Below are 20,834 nucleotides of genomic sequence, written 5' to 3'. Positions count from 1 at the left end.
CCTGCTATCTCTGACACTCATATTCCCCGCTCCTGCTCCCTCACTATACCCAGCGATCACCTGACTGCGGTGTATGGAGGAGGAGGACGTGCTGTCATATATAGTGTATACAGCAGTGGAGCAGGCACAGGCGGTGGGGTCTCCTGCTATCTCTGACACCCATATCCCCCGCTCCTGCTCCCTCACTATACCCAGCGATCACCTGACTGCGGTGTATGGAGGAGGAGGACGTGCTGTCATATATAGTGTATACAGCAGTGGAGCAGGCACAGGCGGTGGGGTCTCCGGCTATCTCTGACACCCATATCCTCCGCTCCTGCTCCCTCACTATACCCAGCGATCACCTGACTGCGGTGTATGGAGGAGGAGGACGTGCCGTTATATATAGTGTATACAGCAGTGGAGCAGGCACAGGCGGTGGGGTCTCCTGCTATCTCTGACACTCATATTCCCCGCTCCTGCTCCCTCACTATACCCAGCGATCACCTGACTGCGGTGTATGGAGGAGGAGGACGTGCCGTCATATATAGTGTATACAGCAGTGGAGCAGGCACAGGCAGTGGGGTCTCCTGCTATCTCTGACACCCATATCCTCCGCTCCTGCTCCCTCACTATACCCAGCGATCACCTGACTGCGGTGTATGGAGGAGGATGTGCCGTCATATATAGTGTATACAGCAGTGGAGCAGGCACAGGCGGTGGGGTCTCCTGCTATCTCTGACACCCATATCCTCCGCTCCTGCTCCCTCACTATACCCAGCGATCACCTGACTGCGGTGTATGGAGGAGGAGGACGTGCCGTCATATATAGTGTATACAGCAGTGGAGCAGGCACAGGCGGTGGGGTCTCCTGCTATCTCTGACACCCATATCCCCCGCTCCTGCTCCCTCACTATACCCAGCGATCACCTGACTGCGGTGTATGGAGGAGGAGGACGTGCTGTCATATATAGTGTATACAGCAGTGGAGCAGGCACAGGCGGTGGGGTCTCCGGCTATCTCTGACACCCATATCCTCCACTCCTGCTCCCTCACTATACCCAGCGATCACCTGACTGCGGTGTATGGAGGAGGAGGACGTGCCGTCATATATAGTGTATACAGCAGTGGAGCAGGCACAGGCGGTGGAGTCTCCTGCTATCTCTGACACCCATATCCCCCGCTCCTGCTCCCTCACTATACCCAGCGATCACCTGACTGCGGTGTATGGAGGAGGAGGACGTGCTGTCATATATAGTGTATACAGCAGAGGAGCAGGCACAGGCGGTGGGGTCTCCTGCTATCTCTGACACCCATATCCCCCGCTCCTGCTCCCTCACTATACCCAGCGATCACCTGACTGCGGTGTATGGAGGAGGAGGACGTGCTGTCATATATAGTGTATACAGCAGTGGAGCAGGCACAGGCGGTGGGGTCTCCTGCTATCTCTGACACCCATATCCCCCGCTCCTGCTCCCTCACTATACCCAGCGATCACCTGACTGCGGTGTATGGAGGAGGAGGACGTGCCGTCATATATAGTGTATACAGCAGTGGAGCAGGCACAGGCGGTGGGGTCTCCTGCTATCCCTGACACCCATATCCCCCGCTCCTGCTCCCTCACTATACCCAGCGATCACCTGACTGCGGTGTATGGAGGAGGAGGACGTGCTGTCATATATAGTGTATACAGCAGTGGAGCAGGCACGGGCGGTGGGGTCTCCTGCTATCTCTGACACCCATATCCCCCGCTCCTGCTCCCTCACTATACCCAGCGATCACCTGACTGCGGTGTATGGAGGAGGAGGACGTGCTGTCATATATAGTGTATACAGCAGTGGAGCAGGCACAGGCGGTGGGGTCTCCTGCTATCTCTGACACCCATATCCCCCGCTCCTGCTCCCTCACTATACCCAGCGATCCCCTGACTGCGGTGTATGGAGGAGGAGGACGTGCTGTCATATATACTGTATACAGCAGTGGAGCAGGCACAGGCGGTGGGGTCTCCTGCTATCTCTGACACCCATATCCTCCGCTCCTGCTCCCTCACTATACCCAGCGATCACCTGACTGCGGTGTATGGAGGAGGACGTGCTGTCATATATAGTGTATACAGCAGTGGAGCAGACACAGGCGGTGGGGTCTCCGGCTATCTCTGACACCCATATCCTCCGCTCCTGCTCCCTCACTATACCCAGCGATCACCTGACTGCGGTGTATGGAGGAGGAGGACGTGCTGTCATATATAGTGTATACAGCAGTGGAGCAGGCACAGGCGGTGGGGTCTCCGGCTATCTCTGACACCCATATCCCCCGCTCCTGCTCCCTCACTATACCCAGCGATCACCTGACTGCGGTGTATGGAGGAGGAGGACGTGCTGTCATATATAGTGTATACAGCAGTGGAGCAGGCACAGGCGGTGGGGTCTCCGGCTATCTCTGACACCCATATCCCCCGCTCCTGCTCCCTCACTATACCCAGCGATCACCTGACTGCGGTGTATGGAGGAGGAGGACGTGCTGTCATATATAGTGTATACAGCAGTGGAGCAGGCACAGGCGGTGGGGTCTCCGGCTATCTCTGACACCCATATCCTCCGCTCCTGCTCCCTCACTATACCCAGCGATCACCTGACTGCGGTGTATGGAGGAGGAGGACGTGCCGTCATATATAGTGTATACAGCAGTGGAGCAGGCACGGGCGGTGGGGTCTCCGGCTATCTCTGACACCCATATCCCCCGCTCCTGCTCCCTCACTATACCCAGCGATCACCTGACTGCGGTGTATGGAGGAGGAGGACGTGCCGTCATATATAGTGTATACAGCAGTGGAGCAGGCACGGGCGGTGGGGTCTCCGGCTATCTCTGACACTCATATCCTCCGCTCCTGCTCCCTCACTATACCCAGCGATCACCTGACTGCGGTGTATGGAGGAGGAGGACGTGCTGTCATATATAGTGTATACAGCAGTGGAGCAGGCACAGGCGGTGGGGTCTCCGGCTATCTCTGACACCCATATCCTCCGCTCCTGCTCCCTCACTATACCCAGCGATCACCTGACTGCGGTGTATGGAGGAGGAGGACGTGCTGTCATATATAGTGTATACAGCAGTGGAGCAGGCACAGGCGGTGGGGTCTCCTGCTATCTCTGACACCCATATCCCCCGCTCCTGCTCCCTCACTATACCCAGCGATCACCTGACTGCGGTGTATGGAGGAGGAGGACGTGCTGTCATATATAGTGTATACAGCAGTGGAGCAGGCACAGGCGGTGGGGTCTCCTGCTATCTCTGACACCCATATCCCCCGCTCCTGCTCCCTCACTATACCCAGCGATCACCTGACTGCGGTGTATGGAGGAGGACGTGCTGTCATATATAGTGTATACAGCAGTGGAGCAGGCACAGGCGGTGGGGTCTCCGGCTATCTCTGACACCCATATCCTCCGCTCCTGCTCCCTCACTATACCCAGCGATCCCCTGACTGCGGTGTATGGAGGAGGAGGACGTGCCGTCATATATAGTGTATACAGCAGTGGAGCAGGCACGGGCGGTGGGGTCTCCTGCTATCTCTGACACCCATATCCCCCGCTCCTGCTCCCTCACTATACCCAGCGATCCCCTGACTGCGGTGTATGGAGGAGGAGGACGTGCTGTCATATATAGTGTATACAGCAGTGGAGCGGGCACAGGCGGTGGGGTCTCCGGCTATCTCTGACACCCATATCCCCCGCTCCTGCTCCCTCACTATACCCAGCGATCACCTGACTGCGGTGTATGGAGGAGGAGGACGTGCTGTCATATATAGTGTATACAGCAGAGGAGCAGGCACAGGCGGTGGGGTCTCCGGCTATCTCTGACACCCATATCCTCCGCTCCTGCTCCCTCACTATACCCAGCGATCACCTGACTGCGGTGTATGGAGGAGGAGGACGTGCTGTCATATATAGTGTATACAGCAGTGGAGCAGGCACAGGCGGTGGGGTCTCCGGCTATCTCTGACACCCCTATCCCCCGCTCCTGCTCCCTCACTATACCCAGCGATCACCTGACTGCGGTGTATGGAGGAGGAGGACGTGCTGTCATATATAGTGTATACAGCAGTGGAGCAGGCACAGGCGGTGGGGTCTCCGGCTATCTCTGACACCCATATCCCCCGCTCCTGCTCCCTCACTATACCCAGCGATCACCTGACTGCGGTGTATGGAGGAGGAGGACGTGCTGTCATATATAGTGTATACAGCAGTGGAGCAGGCACAGGCGGTGGGGTCTCCTGCTATCTCTGACACCCATATCCCCCGCTCCTGCTCCCTCACTATACCCAGCGATCACCTGACTGCGGTGTATGGAGGAGGACGTGCTGTCATATATAGTGTATACAGCAGTGGAGCAGGCACAGGCGGTGGGGTCTCCGGCTATCTCTGACACCCATATCCTCCGCTCCTGCTCCCTCACTATACCCAGCGATCACCTGACTGCGGTGTATGGAGGAGGAGGACGTGCTGTCATATATAGTGTATACAGCAGTGGAGCAGGCACAGGCGGTGGGGTCTCCGGCTATCTCTGACACCCATATCCTCCGCTCCTGCTCCCTCACTATACCCAGCGATCCCCTGACTGCGGTGTATGGAGGAGGAGGACGTGCCGTCATATATAGTGTATACAGCAGTGGAGCAGGCACGGGCGGTGGGGTCTCCTGCTATCTCTGACACCCATATCCCCCGCTCCTGCTCCCTCACTATACCCAGCGATCCCCTGACTGCGGTGTATGGAGGAGGAGGACGTGCTGTCATATATAGTGTATACAGCAGTGGAGCGGGCACAGGCGGTGGGGTCTCCGGCTATCTCTGACACCCATATCCCCCGCTCCTGCTCCCTCACTATACCCAGCGATCACCTGACTGCGGTGTATGGAGGAGGAGGACGTGCTGTCATATATACTGTATACAGCAGTGGAGCAGGCACAGGCGGTGGGGTCTCCTGCTATCTCTGACACCCATATCCTCCGCTCCTGCTCCCTCACTATACCCAGCGATCCCCTGACTGCGGTGTATGGAGGAGGAGGACGTGCTGTCATATATAGTGTATACAGCAGTGGAGCAGGTACAGGCGGTGGGGTCTCCGGCTATCTCTGACACCCATATCCCCCGCTCCTGCTCCCTCACTATACCCAGCGATCACCTGACTGCGGTGTATGGAGGAGGAGGACGTGCTGTCATATATAGTGTATACAGCAGTGGAGCAGGCACAGGCGGTGGGGTCTCCGGCTATCTCTGACACCCATATCCCCCGCTCCTGCTCCCTCACTATACCCAGCGATCACCTGACTGCGGTGTATGGAGGAGGAGGACGTGCTGTCATATATAGTGTATACAGCAGAGGAGCAGGCACAGGCGGTGGGGTCTCCTGCTATCTCTGACACCCATATCCTCCGCTCCTGCTCCCTCACTATACCCAGCGATCACCTGACTGCGGTGTATGGAGGAGGAGGACGTGCTGTCATATATAGTGTATACAGCAGTGGAGCAGGCACAGGCGGTGGGGTCTCCTGCTATATCTGACACCCATATCCTCCGCTCCTGCTCCCTCACTATACCCAGCGATCACCTGACTGCGGTGTATGGAGGAGGAGGACGTGCTGTCATATATAGTGTATACAGCAGTGGAGCAGGCACAGGCGGCGGGGTCTCCTGCTATCTCTGACACCCATATCCTCCGCTCCTGCTCCCTCACTATACCCAGCGATCACCTGACTGCGGTGTATGGAGGAGGAGGACGTGCTGTCATATATAGTGTATACAGCAGTGGAGCAGGCACAGGCGGTGGGGTCTCCTGCTATATCTGACACCCATATCCTCCGCTCCTGCTCCCTCACTATACCCAGCGATCACCTGACTGCGGTGTATGGAGGAGGAGGACGTGCTGTCATATATAGTGTATACAGCAGTGGAGCAGGCACAGGCGGTGGGGTCTCCGGCTATCTCTGACACCCATATCCCCCGCTCCTGCTCCCTCACTATACCCAGCGATCTCCTGACTGCGGTGTATGGAGGAGGAGGACGTGCCGTTATATATAGTGTATACAGCAGTGGAGCAGGCACAGGCGGTGGGGTCTCCTGCTATCTCTGACACCCATATCCTCCGCTCCTGCTCCCTCACTATACCCAGCGATCACCTGACTGCGGTGTATGGAGGAGGAGGACGTGCCGTCATATATAGTGTATACAGCAGTGGAGCAGGCACAGGCGGTGGGGTCTCCTGCTATCTCTGACACCCATATCCCCCGCTCCTGCTCCCTCACTATACCCAGCGATCACCTGACTGCGGTGTATGGAGGAGGAGGACGTGCTGTCATATATAGTGTATACAGCAGTGGAGCAGGCACAGGCGGTGGGGTCTCCGGCTATCTCTGACACCCATATCCCCCGCTCCTGCTCCCTCACTATACCCAGCGATCACCTGACTGCGGTGTATGGAGGAGGAGGACGTGCCGTCATATATAGTGTATACAGCAGTGGAGCAGGCACAGGCGGTGGGGTCTCCTGCTATCTCTGACACCCATATCCCCCGCTCCTGCTCCCTCACTATACCCAGCGATCACCTGACTGCGGTGTATGGAGGAGGAGGACGTGCTGTCATATATAGTGTATACAGCAGTGGAGCAGGCACAGGCGGTGGGGTCTCCTGCTATCTCTGACACCCATATTCTCCGCTCCTGCTCCCTCACTATACCCAGCGATCCCCTGACTGCGGTGTATGGAGGAGGAGGACGTGCCGTCATATATAGTGTATACAGCAGTGGAGCAGGCACGGGTGGTGGGGTCTCCTGCTATCTCTGACACCCCTATCCTCCGCTCCTGCTCCCTCACTATACCCAGCGATCACCTGACTGCGGTGTATGGAGGAGGAGGACGTGCTGTCATATATAGTGTATACAGCAGTGGAGCAGGCACGGGCGGTGGGGTCTCCTGCTATCTCTGACACCCATATCCCCCGCTCCTGCTCCCTCACTATACCCAGCGATCCCCTGACTGCGGTGTATGGAGGAGGAGGACGTGCTGTCATATATAGTGTATACAGCAGTGAGCAGGCACAGGCGGTGGGGTCTCCTGCTATCTCTGACACCCATATCCTCCGCTCCTGCTCCCTCACTATACCCAGCGATCACCTGACTGCGGTGTATGGAGGAGGAGGACGTGCTGTCATATATAGTGTATACAGCAGTGGAGCAGGCACAGGCGGTGGGGTCTCCTGCTATCTCTGACACCCATATCCTCCGCTCCTGCTCCCTCACTATACCCAGCGATCACCTGACTGCGGTGTATGGAGGAGGAGGACGTGCCGTCATATATAGTGTATACAGCAGTGGAGCAGGCACGGGTGGTGGGGTCTCCTGCTATCTCTGACACCCATATCCTCCGCTCCTGCTCCCTCACTATACCCAGCGATCACCTGACTGCGGTGTATGGAGGAGGAGGACGTGCTGTCATATATAGTGTATACAGCAGTGGAGCAGGCACGGGTGGTGGGGTCTCCTGCTATCTCTGACACCCATATCCTCCGCTCCTGCTCCCTCACTATACCCAGCGATCACCTGACTGCGGTGTATGGAGGAGGAGGACGTGCTGTCATATATAGTGTATACAGCAGTGGAGCAGGCACAGGCGGTGGGGTCTCCTGCTATCTCTGACACCCATATCCCCCGCTCCTGCTCCCTCACTATACCCAGCGATCACCTGACTGCGGTGTATGGAGGAGGAGGACGTGCTGTCATATATAGTGTATACAGCAGTGGAGCAGGCACGGGCGGTGGAGTCTCCGGCTATCTCTGACACCCATATCCCCCGCTCCTGCTCCCTCACTATACCCAGCGATCACCTGACTGCGGTGTATGGAGGAGGAGGACGTGCTGTCATATATAGTGTATACAGCAGTGGAGCAGGCACAGGCGGTGGGGTCTCCTGCTATCTCTGACACTCATATCCCCCGCTCCTGCTCCCTCACTATACCCAGCGATCACCTGACTGCGGTGTATGGAGGAGGAGGACGTGCCGTCATATATAGTGTATACAGCAGTGGAGCAGGCACAGGCGGTGGGGTCTCCTGCTATCTCTGACACCCATATCCCCCGCTCCTGCTCCCTCACTATACCCAGCGATCACCTGACTGCGGTGTATGGAGGAGGAGGACGTGCTGTCATATATAGTGTATACAGCAGTGGAGCAGGCACAGGCGGTGGGGTCTCCTGCTATCTCTGACACCCATATCCCCCGCTCCTGCTCCCTCACTATACCCAGCGATCACCTGACTGCGGTGTATGGAGGAGGAGGACGTGCTGTCATATATAGTGTATACAGCAGAGGAGCAGGCACAGGCGGTGGGGTCTCCTGCTATCTCTGACACCCATATCCTCCGCTCCTGCTCCCTCACTATACCCAGCGATCACCTGACTGCGGTGTATGGAGGAGGAGGACGTGCTGTCATATATAGTGTATACAGCAGTGGAGCAGGCACAGGCGGTGGGGTCTCCTGCTATCTCTGACACCCCTATCCTCCGCTCCTGCTCCCTCACTATACCCAGCGATCACCTGACTGCGGTGTATGGAGGAGGAGGAGGACGTGCTGTCATATATAGTGTATACAGCAGTGGAGCAGGCACAGGCGGTGGGGTCTCCGGCTATCTCTGACACCCATATCCTCCGCTCCTGCTCCCTCACTATACCCAGCGATCACCTGACTGCGGTGTATGGAGGAGGAGGACGTGCTGTCATATATAGTGTATACAGCAGTGGAGCAGGCACAGGCGGTGGGGTCTCCTGCTATCTCTGACACCCATATCCCCCGCTCCTGCTCCCTCACTATACCCAGCGATCACCTGACTGCGGTGTATGGAGGAGGAGGACGTGCTGTCATATATAGTGTATACAGCAGTGGAGCAGGCACAGGCGGTGGGGTCTCCGGCTATCTCTGACACCCATATCCCCCGCTCCTGCTCCCTCACTATACCCAGCGATCACCTGACTGCGGTGTATGGAGGAGGAGGACGTGCTGTCATATATAGTGTATACAGCAGTGGAGCAGGCACAGGCGGTGGGGTCTCCTGCTATCTCTGACACCCCTATCCCCCGCTCCTGCTCCCTCACTATACCCAGCGATCACCTGACTGCGGTGTATGGAGGAGGAGGACGTGCCGTCATATATAGTGTATACAGCAGTGGAGCAGGCACAGGCGGTGGGGTCTCCGGCTATCTCTGACACCCATATCCCCCGCTCCTGCTCCCTCACTATACCCAGCGATCACCTGACTGCGGTGTATGGAGGAGGAGGACGTGCTGTCATATATAGTGTATACAGCAGAGGAGCAGGCACAGGCGGTGGGGTCTCCGGCTATCTCTGACACCCATATCCCCCGCTCCTTCAGCCACACGATTGGATGCAGATGCGCTCCTATGCGGTGATGTTTTGGATCGTCCCTGCACAGTAGGAGCGGGACCACCCGGATAGTTAGTCTATGGGCGGTCTGGTAGAAGTGAAAGGAATTGTCCACTGCTGGACATCCCCTTATTAGGTGTCTCAATTTACCACATAAAAGACAGATAAAGAACCTACCTGTTTCCTATCTTAACAAAAAAAAAATAATCAAAATTTATTGAAAGTCAATGTTAAAAAAAAAAAAAAAAAAAAATAAAATCCACTTCAGTGTAACGCAGTATATTACGCATTTTGAGCTCATATTGCGCTCTTCGTCATAGATGATAGAAAATGCCAAGGCTGACATTGTATAATACTCAATAGATCATTTAGAATTAATGCAAATAATTAGTCACATGACAGGTTGCAATTTGCCCTCCAAATTCAACGGAGAGGTCAACCCTGAAGATCCTCAATAGATGAACATGGTGTCATCTCTACTATTCTTTCCTTAGGATGTTTCCTAAATACACTTCACACATAAATAGTTTTCTCTGCCATCTTCTCCCCTTAAAGGAAGACTGAATTTTTCCACACCATAGAAATGCATATTGTAGCGCTAGCGTCCCTGCACCCTTTGCTCCCCTCCCTGCAGGGACACGCATGTACTCACCGCCACGGCCAGCTCTCACCGTGCTACCTGGCTTCCTCACTGTGCTCCACATGGGTGCTCCCTGCTTCCCTCTCCCGTGGCCTGTGCATGTGGCACAGGTTACCTGGGAGTGCTCCTAGGGCATGCATGTGCACCAATGTCCTTTTTAAAGGGCCAGCATGTCATAACCAGGAAGTGCCTATTGCTGAAAGACACTGGGAACTTAAGGCACTCTCCCACTAGGGAAGGTGCCTGATCTACATGTTCAGTTAGTTAGTGGTTCTGTGCCCTAGCCAGCTAGTTGTTAGGTCCCCTTGTTCACTGTGCTTCCCGTGTCAGTATCAGTTTACCCATCTGCCAGTGATTTCAGTACCCCTGTGTCAGTCCTTCCCGGCCGTGCCATCCGCCTTATCTGTCTCAGTGGATTCTGCCATACTTGTGACTCTGTCCATCCACCCTGGCCGTACCATGTGCCTCAGATGTCCCAGTGGCCCTGTAGTACGAGGGACTACTGATAACTCTTTGGTTTGTGATTTTGTTTTGTTTCTATGGTAACAAATGTTACATCACATGCAAGCTTTATGTTTCTAATATATATTTTCAACATTTTGTGTTTGTAGCTCATGGCAACAATGTTCTACGCACACCGGAAAACAAAATGGCGGAGTATAATGCGATATTCACAGCAACTGGGAGCAGAGGATTGATAAAATTCTTATTTCTGCAAGGAAAGTCCGCAAAGGATATTCATGGTGAGATGTGGCAGACATTGGGGGATCAGTGCCCTTCATATTCCACAGTTAAGAACTGGGTTGCCAAATTTAAAACTGGCCACTTCAGCACGAATGATGAGGAACGTCCTGGGCGACCAAGAGTGGTGGTTGTTCCGGAGATCGTTGAAGCTGTACACAACCTGATACTGGAGAATCGACGAATTTCAGCTAAAGCAATAGCGGACATCATGGGGATTTCCCGTGAACGTGTTGGTGTCATTATCCATGAACATTTGGACATGAGGAAGCTATCTACAGAGTGGGTCCCCAGGCACAACCAAAATCCTTCTTTTTGCTAGGCTTACAGAACTTGGAATACGATGTAAGAAATGTGTTGAGATTGGTGAAGAGTATGTGGAATAAATGTAAAGTTTCTTCATCCTATCTCAGTTCTTTCTTTGTAAAAACATAGACTTATCAGCAGCCCCTTTTTTAGAAGTGACTTTGTCCATCCATCTTGGCCATATTGACAGCTTCAGTCATCCCGGCTGCGCCTGCTACACCAGTGACTGTACCTGTCCACACCTGAGTCCGTCCTTGCCTTGGTCCTTCCTCTGGGAGTGGCACCTGGTGTCTCCCTCATGGTGAGTGCTTAGTCAAGACCCTTCCACTAAAAGGCAAGTCCGGGTCGCCCCTGTCGTCCAGTGGGTCCACTTTTGCTTGCCATGATACTATCCCTAGCGGCAAGCGTTACACATTATCACGCGATCCATTCTGCCTATCCAGAAACTGTTCACTAGCTCCTGAGTACCTGTTGTTGCTGATGTTATAAATGGTTTTTGCAGTTCTCTTTTTGATTTTTCTCCTTGTACCTTTGATGTATTTCTTCACACTACACAGTGAACCACATGAGCACTGTCGCCATTAATAAAGCAACTACTATTGATAATATCGCCATCTTTATACACCTTCTTGGCATTTTACATTTTTTCCCAAAACCATTGCTGGAGAACTTTAACAGATGTCCTTATGGAGATACTTATTTCTATAACTTATTTTTTTTATTTCAATGAACTGTAGACCTAAAAGGTGGTAAAGTTAAATTTTACAGGCGATCCTCTGGTGTCTGTCCTTATACGTGATTTTACATTAGTCTTGCCCTGAAGAATATTTTGTCCATTTTTTTAAAAAGCTTTATTAATGACTTCTTCACCTTAACCTCCATCTTTTGTCCTAGTACAAACCTTGTCACATTATTTAATGAATGTTTCATCATTAGAACATGTCCATTTTACTTACTATATCTTCAATCCCACATGAGGAATTTGTATGAACAGGATGGCGGCTGTCAGCCCTCAATAAGGTGTAACCACTGACAGGTTTTCTAAAGATTGCAATCAATTTTAGAAACGTTGATGTCCTCTCATAACAATATATCCCAAAAAATCCGCCTTTTTACTAGGACCCTGAAAGGCGAATCGTTTTTTTTTAAATTATAATTTTTATTTATTTTCAAAAGCAAACAAATCATTACATAGAACAAAGAATATTAATAATATCAACAAAATTATCAGCAAAATGACAAGAAAATTGTATATCGCTCCATTTACAATTCAGTACTACAACATCTAATCAATGTTCACAGTAAGACTCAGAATCTTTAATACCTCACGGAAACCCTTATAACTAGCTATATGAATGAATTTGCAACCATCCTGTTAAACTCTCCTACTCCCCCCCCCCCCCTTTCCCCCCGATCCCCACTATTCAAACCCACTCCCACCTAGTCACCCTCAGCTCCCACCTCCAATCCTCCGAGTGTACCACCTAGGTTCTCAGAGTGATACCACGCCGTCTCCTTAAATGGTGACATTAAGCGTTCTATTTCCTCCGAATTGAAGTAGGTTATAATAAACTCCCTCCACTTTTTGAAGTGAGTGCCCAATCGTCCCGACTTCCTTCCAGCATCAAGGTTCTCGAACTCCATCAGCCGTTTTATATGGATTATTACTTCTTCGAACGAGGGTACTTTTGACTCCAACCAATATTTCAGTATCATCCTCTTTGTTGCAAGTATGATTACATGTAATAGTGAAGTGGGATGTTTACTCCTCCTCCCCTCGACGCTCACCCCCTCCCACGCATGGAACAGAACCAAATTAGGGGAGAGAAGAAGTTTGATGTCCCAGAGTTTAGCCACACACTTTGATACTTGGGCCCACAGTGGCTCAAGGTGGGGACACCGCCACAATCCATGGTAGAGATCCATTGCTTCTAAATTGCATTTCGGACAATGAGTAATCCTCTCAGGATTCTCAAGCTTTCTGGGCAAATTGAATGCATGCAAATCGTTATTTTACATCATTAAGATAATGTCACGCTGTCAAGGTTGGGGAATTTTTCTGGAAACCACAAATGGGGTTTCTCAGGGTCACAGAAACGGATTTCAAATCAATCTGCGCAGATATATATAAATCTGACAACAATGATTACGCCGAGACCTATTCACTGTTTGAGCAGAAGCAAGCTTCTCGCTCATGTATTAAGAATCTCATGGTTATACAGTCCAACATTTTGACCTTCAGACGGAAACAAGTAATAAAGACAAAGCCCCAGCTTCACATCCCAGCTGGTGAGAACCAACATGTTATGAATACTTCTTTTGTTCATTGTACATTTTAGCTTATCCATCTTAGTTAACACATTCCTGAGCGCACATCTTAAAATCATTATGGCGTCTATGCGATTGTCATACAGATAATTATGCAACAACATCTATGCTTTAATTATATACACACACAGATTATCTTATATCTGGACTAACGGCCTACAGCCCAGGCCTTACCCTCACAGTCCCCCGTTGAGAAGATATCTGTGAGTGTTGTTAACCTTAAATTTTAACATTTTCCTAAGGAATTTTTATGTGCCATACTACAGTATATAGGTATGTGCTAGTCACATTCTCGGACCCTATACTTACCTGGGACCCCCCTTGGGACTCAAAAAACATCTGTATATACGTGGGGGTCTTCCAATAGATCATTGTTTGACACAACTCTACAGGCTCTGGTTCTACTCTTGTTTTATCTGTTCGAGGGTAATTCCATGACTTACAGGGGCTGTTAGGATTGGCATTATTACTTTCATTAGGGCACATTGTCCTGACCAAGGAAAATTAAGTCTGATTCTTATTTTGAGGTCAGCATATAACCAAAAAAACATCTGCTACAAATTGTCTGTGGTTCTTTTTCGGATATTAAATAAGAAGGAGGATACTTGGTCGGTGCTAGTCCTTCCAGGGCCAACTCGTGAACTTGGTGATCGACTCTTGATAAGGAGCCAAAGCGTGATGAGGCTTCATCTGAACAGTTTGACTCAGAGAAGCCTTCTGAGATAATAGGTGGAATGGCAGCAGCTCCCTGCTTCAGTTTCAGGTCCATTGGTTTCTGAGGCAAGGCGTTAACTCGCGTGTCACTGTCAGTGCTCAGCAGACTAGGACAGGGAAACATCAGTCTGGTGGGATGGGCTCTCCCAAAACTTTTCCCGGGATTAGAGGGTTTACAGCTGGCATTTTGTATTAAGGAAAATCACTGAACATATTCATGTGTTAGTAGGAAACAAAAACATTTATAAATATGTTAGGCTACATTAACTAAACTACATATTTGGGTTTGTGAAATGGCTGAATTAAGTATTTCAGGTTACTCAATTCGTACCTTCAACAGTTCCCCCTTTAAAACTCACTTCTGCCATTTCCAAATACTAAAAGGTACTGTGTTCCCTTAGAAAGAGAGGAAGAAAACCTGCCTGACTGAATGTTGAGGCATGGGTGGAGAGGGGAAAGGGTTTTCTTCACCGGTTTGAGACCAAGGACTCCTAGGCGAGTCCACACCCTTTGTAGTTGGACTTTCCCATGTCTCAAGGCTCTCTAAGTCCTCTCTTCTACCTGTTTTGGCAATGATGGTCTGAGACTGTACAAGTCTTTTGAAAAGGATAAATTCAAGCAAGATGCTCAGTGCAGCTCTGGTGGGTCGGTCCTTCTGCAATGCGAGGCGTGAATCCATGTTGCCCTGCCGTCAAGCTTCATCAAAATTTCTGTGGTCGGGAGAAGCTGGATCAGCTCATCTAGTCTTGACTCATGGCTCTTTCTCGCTTGTCCTTTTAAGATTAATCAGTCTCCTGGCTTAAAAACCATATGCTACCAGCTCTGATTTAAGATCTGAAATTGGAGAATACACCTGTTTATTACACTATTTAGTCAATCATATAACATATTGTACTTGCCTGTGAATACACCTGTTTATTACTAAAAGAAAAGAAAACATACATTTGGTTTACAACTTGCCAGATTCCACCTTTCTATAAAATATACACTTTTTTATTTTTGTAAACTTAATTTTTTTTTTTACATACCACCTCCATCATGTGGTTTTCAGCAATAACGTTGTTTTCTGCACTGGAATGCCTCTGACGAAACCTGGAAAGAAATTTACACAACATGCACAAACTTGCATAAAACCTGCTCATGATATACATCTATAATCAGTCTGCAGTCTCTGGAATGGGTACAGCAGGTGCAGGGTGCGTTTCTGCGGACTCTTTACAGTTTTTCTCACATTGTTTTAAAGACGTGTTTTACAAGACTGGGTGAGTCTGCCCACCTGGGTACTGAACCCTGGTGTCACCAAAGCACACTGATAACTGTCTTTCACAGATGTTAGTCCATGTGTTACCTGGGCCATCAATGAGAAGAGATGTCATGGCAGAGAAAGCTTACTGCCCTTTATCCACAGACCTTCCTCAATCAGTTGGCTCCCTGCGTCTCACAGTCCATTCCTTGTTGAATCCCTTGATCCTGTAGGGATTTAATAACACAAGGAGTGACAAATGTCACGGACGTGACAGGTGCCACCGAGGTATGGTCCCTCTGCATTGGTAAATGACTCCTCAACTCTAGGCCCGTTCACTGCTTCTTTGTCCGCTGCACCTGTGCTGAGATCTCTGATTCCAACACAGTCAACTCAGGTCTAGACTTTATCTTCAGTATACCTGGCTAATTTGACAACAGGAAAGATCTACATCCTACATATACATTTGACCATCTTACCTACTTCTGTTCTACCCATCCAGAGAGGGCATCAATGCATCACTGCCTCCTGTACCAATAGGAGGGGAGAGAGTGGTTCAAATTTTGATTACCTCATGTTGTGTAAACTGTAGCATATCCAGTGCAGAATTGACCAACATCTTGTTCAATCTATGAAAACAAAAACTAAAAGTATGCATTAGATCATTCTTATAACAGACATGTTTCATAGTAGTTCAGTAAATATGACTGTTGCGCTTTCTACTGCTGGAAAAATATAATAGATAACATCTCCCTCCCCCCTTTTTTTTGTGGTTTTAAATGACTTAGTGACCAAATGTAGAATTGGTGGAGGAAGGTTGAACTAGATGGACCTAGGTCTTTTTTCAAGCTAAGTAACTATGTTTTGTGTACCAATCTAGCAATATTCACAGTTTTATGCAGCTACTCCCTAAAAGAATAATAAGACAGCAGACAAAACTTAAACAAGACAAACACTGAATAACTCATGTCTCTGCAACAATATACACTGCTAGGGAATTTTGAGACCTTACGATAGAGAACACGGTTCATTTATACTGTATCTATGAAAGAAAGGAAAACCAATTAATAAAATACTGGCAGTCTGTATGCAGAGACACAAAAGAAAAATATATTATCCAAATAACTCCTCATAAAAAGAAAAAGGAAAAAAACAAATTCGCATATCACAAGACATCTAATTTTCCCTGCAAAGTTAATTTAAATTATTCAGGTATGAGCAAGAAAATAAAAACAAAACTATTGATAATTTTTTTTATAAAATCCTGAACTCTAAGGGTTAAACAAAGCATGCTTCACCAGGTGGGAGGGGCCACACTTCAGTGATTCAAAAGTAACAAATTTTGTACTTGTAAACTCTATTCTCACCAGGCTAAAGGAATCCCAAAATTCTCCCAATTATCAAAAAAATGCTTCTAAGATCGGAAACCCAGCATAATTACATGTACATTCAACACTGTACATTCAACACTTTTTTTCTGCAACTCCTCAGGAGCTGCCTAGCCCCCACTTTTCCTGTCACTCCCACGTCTCACTGCAGGCAGCCTGCCCCCTGGTTTCTCACTCCTTCAACCTTGTAACACCATTTGCCGGGCCAGTCCTCCAGCATAATGTAGGTTTGAATTAGCCAGGTTAACATATACCCCTGTCTCCTGCGTCAACAAATCTCCCGTGCCTATCCTGAACAAAACCTGAGCACCTGAGGGTGTAGTGAGTGTCTGGGCATATCGTGAACTGAAAACCTGTGGACGGGTCCAGGATCGCTCAGAAGTAGGGCTCACTATATGTCCTGGAAGAAGCAGGGGGGTTCGGGGGTGGGGGATTGACAGGAGCCAGAGTTGGGGTGCGTGGTGTCAGAATGGCTGGTGGAGAGAGGGACAGCTTACAGGTAGAGGAGGGGCCATGGGCAGAGGTGGGCGCGGCAACTCCTGAATCTTCTCAACTGTTCTCTGTTGTATGGGAGGTACATAGTAACCTCTGTCTGTGTTCAGGACAGGAAAAATAAGGGCGGGTTTATAGCTGTGGCTCGGATCTGGGTGGTGAACTGCACAGTTTTTATAAACCTCTCTCCAGTCCGGGTTTTGATAACAACACTGGTAACAGATCCAACTTCCTGGGTCATATGGGGGTGGCTGCTCAGTTGGGACCAATTGGGGATAGATAGAAGCCGGAGCGGGCGGGGTCAATGTGTGGGTAGTGGGGAGTGGTTCTACCAGCTGTGGGGTGGGGGCTGCTAACGCCAGGACAGGCAACGGGGGGGGAGGCGGTGTGGGCGGTCCTGAAGGATCTAGAGGATCTGGCCAGTGGGTGGGACAGCAACATCCATGCTGCTTCGGGACAGGGGAAATGGAATGGGGACCAGGTTGTGGGGTAGCAACAAAACAACCTGCCGCAGGACACTCAGACTTAGGTAACCTATAGTAAAACACATTTCCCTAAAAAGTCTTCATCTTCCAACGTATCCTTCAGATAGCAATGTCTGCACTACTTTGCCAAACAACTCCGCATCATCCAACAATCCTTTGTCTCTCAACCTGCCTCTCTTCGACTTCAGTGCTGCAGGCCACTAATACGGCTGTAACTGTCCTCCTCTTGGTAATCCTAACACTTTGAAAATCTCTGAGACATGACGCACAGCTTCCTTCCCCTCTCTTTCTGTCACTAATTCCAACACATTCTTTGAATCCTCAGGCTTCTCAACTTCCTTTCTTACCCATCTGAACATCATTGATATCATGGTGGTGATCGGATTACACTAATTATGACTATATGGTGCGCGCTACAGTCCAGCCTGCACTGAACGCTCCACCCTATACTAGCTGCTCCCTCAGCTACTATAGAAACAACGGTATCCCGCGAAAGGAGGAGAACGTACAAAAATGTCACATACAAGAATGTCCCGCTCTCCGGATGTGATCAGCTGCAGCGATTTATTGTCCTACCCATCTTCGATCACAGGCATGTATCCCATGAAAGGAGGAGGACGTGCAAAAAATGTATGTGCACATATAAGAATGTCCCGGCCTCTGGACTTGGTCAGCTGTATCAATTTAATGTCCTAATCCCTATCTTTGATCGCGGGTGTGTCCCCCCGCGTCTTCAATTACAGATCGGGTCAGTCTAAATAGCTATATCCGGCCACCACCATCTTCCCTACCCTAACATCCGTCCTCTGGATCCCGTGTGACACTACCGATCCATACCTCAGGGTTGGGATCGTGCTACTGGGCCCCAGCGGGCACCACCCGTGAGTCACAATCAGGTATCTTTAACACCGATAAGGACACACAGCCCATCGCCCCCTCCTCTCCAAGAACAACCGCATCGGTAGTGAATACACAGTATGTAACACCGGGGTCGAGGTTGATCAGGCCTGGTTGAAGCAGAGTGGGGTCCCAGTCCGTGACGTCCAAGATAATCGGTGTAGCAAAAGGGAGAAAGGCGTAGGTAAAAAGCACTCCGCTCACAGAAATAACAAAAAAAATTACAAAGTTTATTGAATTGTGCAATTATCAATAAAAGCAATTAAAAACAGAGACACCTATCCAACAGACCTCACAACAGAGAATTGCACCAAAAGCAGATATAATGCAAAATATTGTAAACAATTACAGTATATCTGAATAACAATAAGGGTACAAAGCCAGTTTCACTGTACCGTCCGTGTGTACTTACACGTGCATGGCTTAATCTTTGAGACAAGCATATGCTACTGGCAGGATCAACCAGGTAGCCCGTCGGCGACCGCGCGACGCTCCGGCCGAGGGGGTGGACGCGTCGAGGTCGGGGAGACGGCGGAGAGAGAGAGACACCGAGAGAGGGGGACGCCAAGGGAGCGGCGCCCGGCAGGGGGTCGGCGAGGAGGACGCGACGGGAGGAGGCCGCCCCTCGGCAGAGGGAGGGCACCGCGGAAGGGAGCCCTACGGAAAAAGGCGCGCGGACGACCGGAAGCCCCCCGGGCGGAACGCGAAGGCGAGGAGACTGGCCTCGGGGGGACGCCACGGGCAGCACCCCGCCAAGAGCCCGCCGCTCCCGGGGCGACCCCCCCGAGGGGGAGCCGCTTGGGGAACGGGACGGGGCCGAGGCGATGGGGGCCTGGTGCGGCTCCTCCGTCTGGCTTAGTCCCACCTCCGCGCGCGCGTGGGGTCGTCGGTCCACAGGCAGGCCCGGAGCGGAAGGGCTTCTGGAAGCCACCCCGGCGAGACGCGGAAGCGAGGAGACTGGCCGCCGGGGTCGCCACGGGCCGCGCCCACCCGCCGAGAGACCCGCCGCTCCCGGGCGACCCCACGGAGGGGGCCGCCGGGGGTTGGGGGGCGTCCGAGGCGGTGGGCGAGCCTGGTGCGGCTCCTCCGTCCGGCTTAGTCCCGCCTCCGCCGCGGGGGTCCTCGACCCGACCGGCGGAAGGGCGCGGGGTCGACGGGAGAGGGGGCTGGCTTTCGGGGTCCACCGCGGCTCCGGCGCGACCGGGGAGACTCGGAGGTCTCCCCGGATGCTTCGGCCTGGCCGTGTCGGCGTCGCCCTACCGGCTTAGTCCTCCGCCCGCTCTCGCGCCCGTACCTCTACGGACTTTTTTTCTGCTTTTCTTTTCGCCTCCCGTGGCTTTTGCGGCGGTGGTCCCAGCTGCCGACGGGACGGGGAAGGGGGGAAGCGGAGCGCGTGGGGGGGCCCCCTTTCTTTTTACCTCCGCCCTGGGTTTCTCGCCCTCGCTCCCTTTTCGGCCGGGTTCTCCGTCGGGACCCTCGGTTCCCTTCTCGTTCTCTACTCTTGCGCTTCTCCCCCTTCTCCGAGCCGCCTCGGGGAGGACGGTCGGGAAGCGCGGAAGGCGTACGCAGGCCCCGGTGGGGACGCCCCCACACACCCTTCGCTCGCGAGGGACCCGCGCCGCACCCTCCGCGCCTCCGTCGTCTCCTCCCCGTAGGGGGGTAGGGGCTCGGGACAGACCGGGGGTAAGAAAAAAAGGGATAGCCCGGCGGCGGAGTGGAAACGCCAACCGCCGCCGCCGCTTTCCCGCTGGGAAGCTCTCGTGAGAAAAAAGGCCGCCCTCGGAGAAGATCTTTGTGCTTCCCGGCACGGGGAGCGATTCGGACGACGGGCCCCCTCGCGCGACCCCAGCCGGTAGACGGCCGGGAAGTCGCGGGGTAGGTCCCCGCCGTTCGCCCGTGCGGGTCGTCGGACCGCTTTTCGACGCTCGGGTCGTTTCAAACTCGCCACCGCGAGGCCGCCCGCCTCCTCGGGAGGGCGGGGGCGGCCGGCGCGCTCGCGCCACCGTAAGGAGGGTGAAACCCCGGGTGTGGGGGAGGAAGGGGCCGCTCACCTGTGACCGGCGCGGGCTCCAGAGCCCGGGCCGAGCGTGCGGCGCCACCTCCCCGCCCGGGAGCGCTTCGCCAAATCGATCGGAAGAGGACGACGCTGGGCCAGAAGGGACGGGGGTCTTTCGGACCGGAACCTTCAT

The 20,834-nt window shown here is 52.0% G+C and overlaps 1 protein-coding gene and 1 long non-coding RNA gene across 2 annotated transcripts in view; both read left to right on the top strand.

Annotated features, from left to right (window-relative positions):
- GVQW3 (GVQW motif containing 3) overlaps positions 1-11,199 on the top strand; it is an 87,675-nt gene extending 76,476 nt beyond the window's left edge. The window contains exon 3 of the mRNA XM_075316001.1: positions 10,663-11,199. Within this exon, the coding sequence (XP_075172116.1) occupies positions 10,701-11,114 (414 nt within the window). The 5' untranslated portion in view covers positions 10,663-10,700 and the 3' untranslated portion in view covers positions 11,115-11,199. The remainder of the gene's footprint in view (positions 1-10,662) is intronic.
- LOC142316926 (uncharacterized) overlaps positions 1-20,834 on the top strand; it is a 215,223-nt gene that overhangs the window by 83,553 nt on the left and 110,836 nt on the right. The gene's annotated exons all lie outside the window — the stretch shown is intronic.

The sequence above is a fragment of the Anomaloglossus baeobatrachus genome, chromosome 6, assembly GCF_048569485.1.
Source record: "Anomaloglossus baeobatrachus isolate aAnoBae1 chromosome 6, aAnoBae1.hap1, whole genome shotgun sequence".
Taxonomy (NCBI): domain Eukaryota; kingdom Metazoa; phylum Chordata; class Amphibia; order Anura; family Aromobatidae; genus Anomaloglossus; species Anomaloglossus baeobatrachus.
This window is presented reverse-complemented; position numbering and strand designations above follow the sequence as displayed.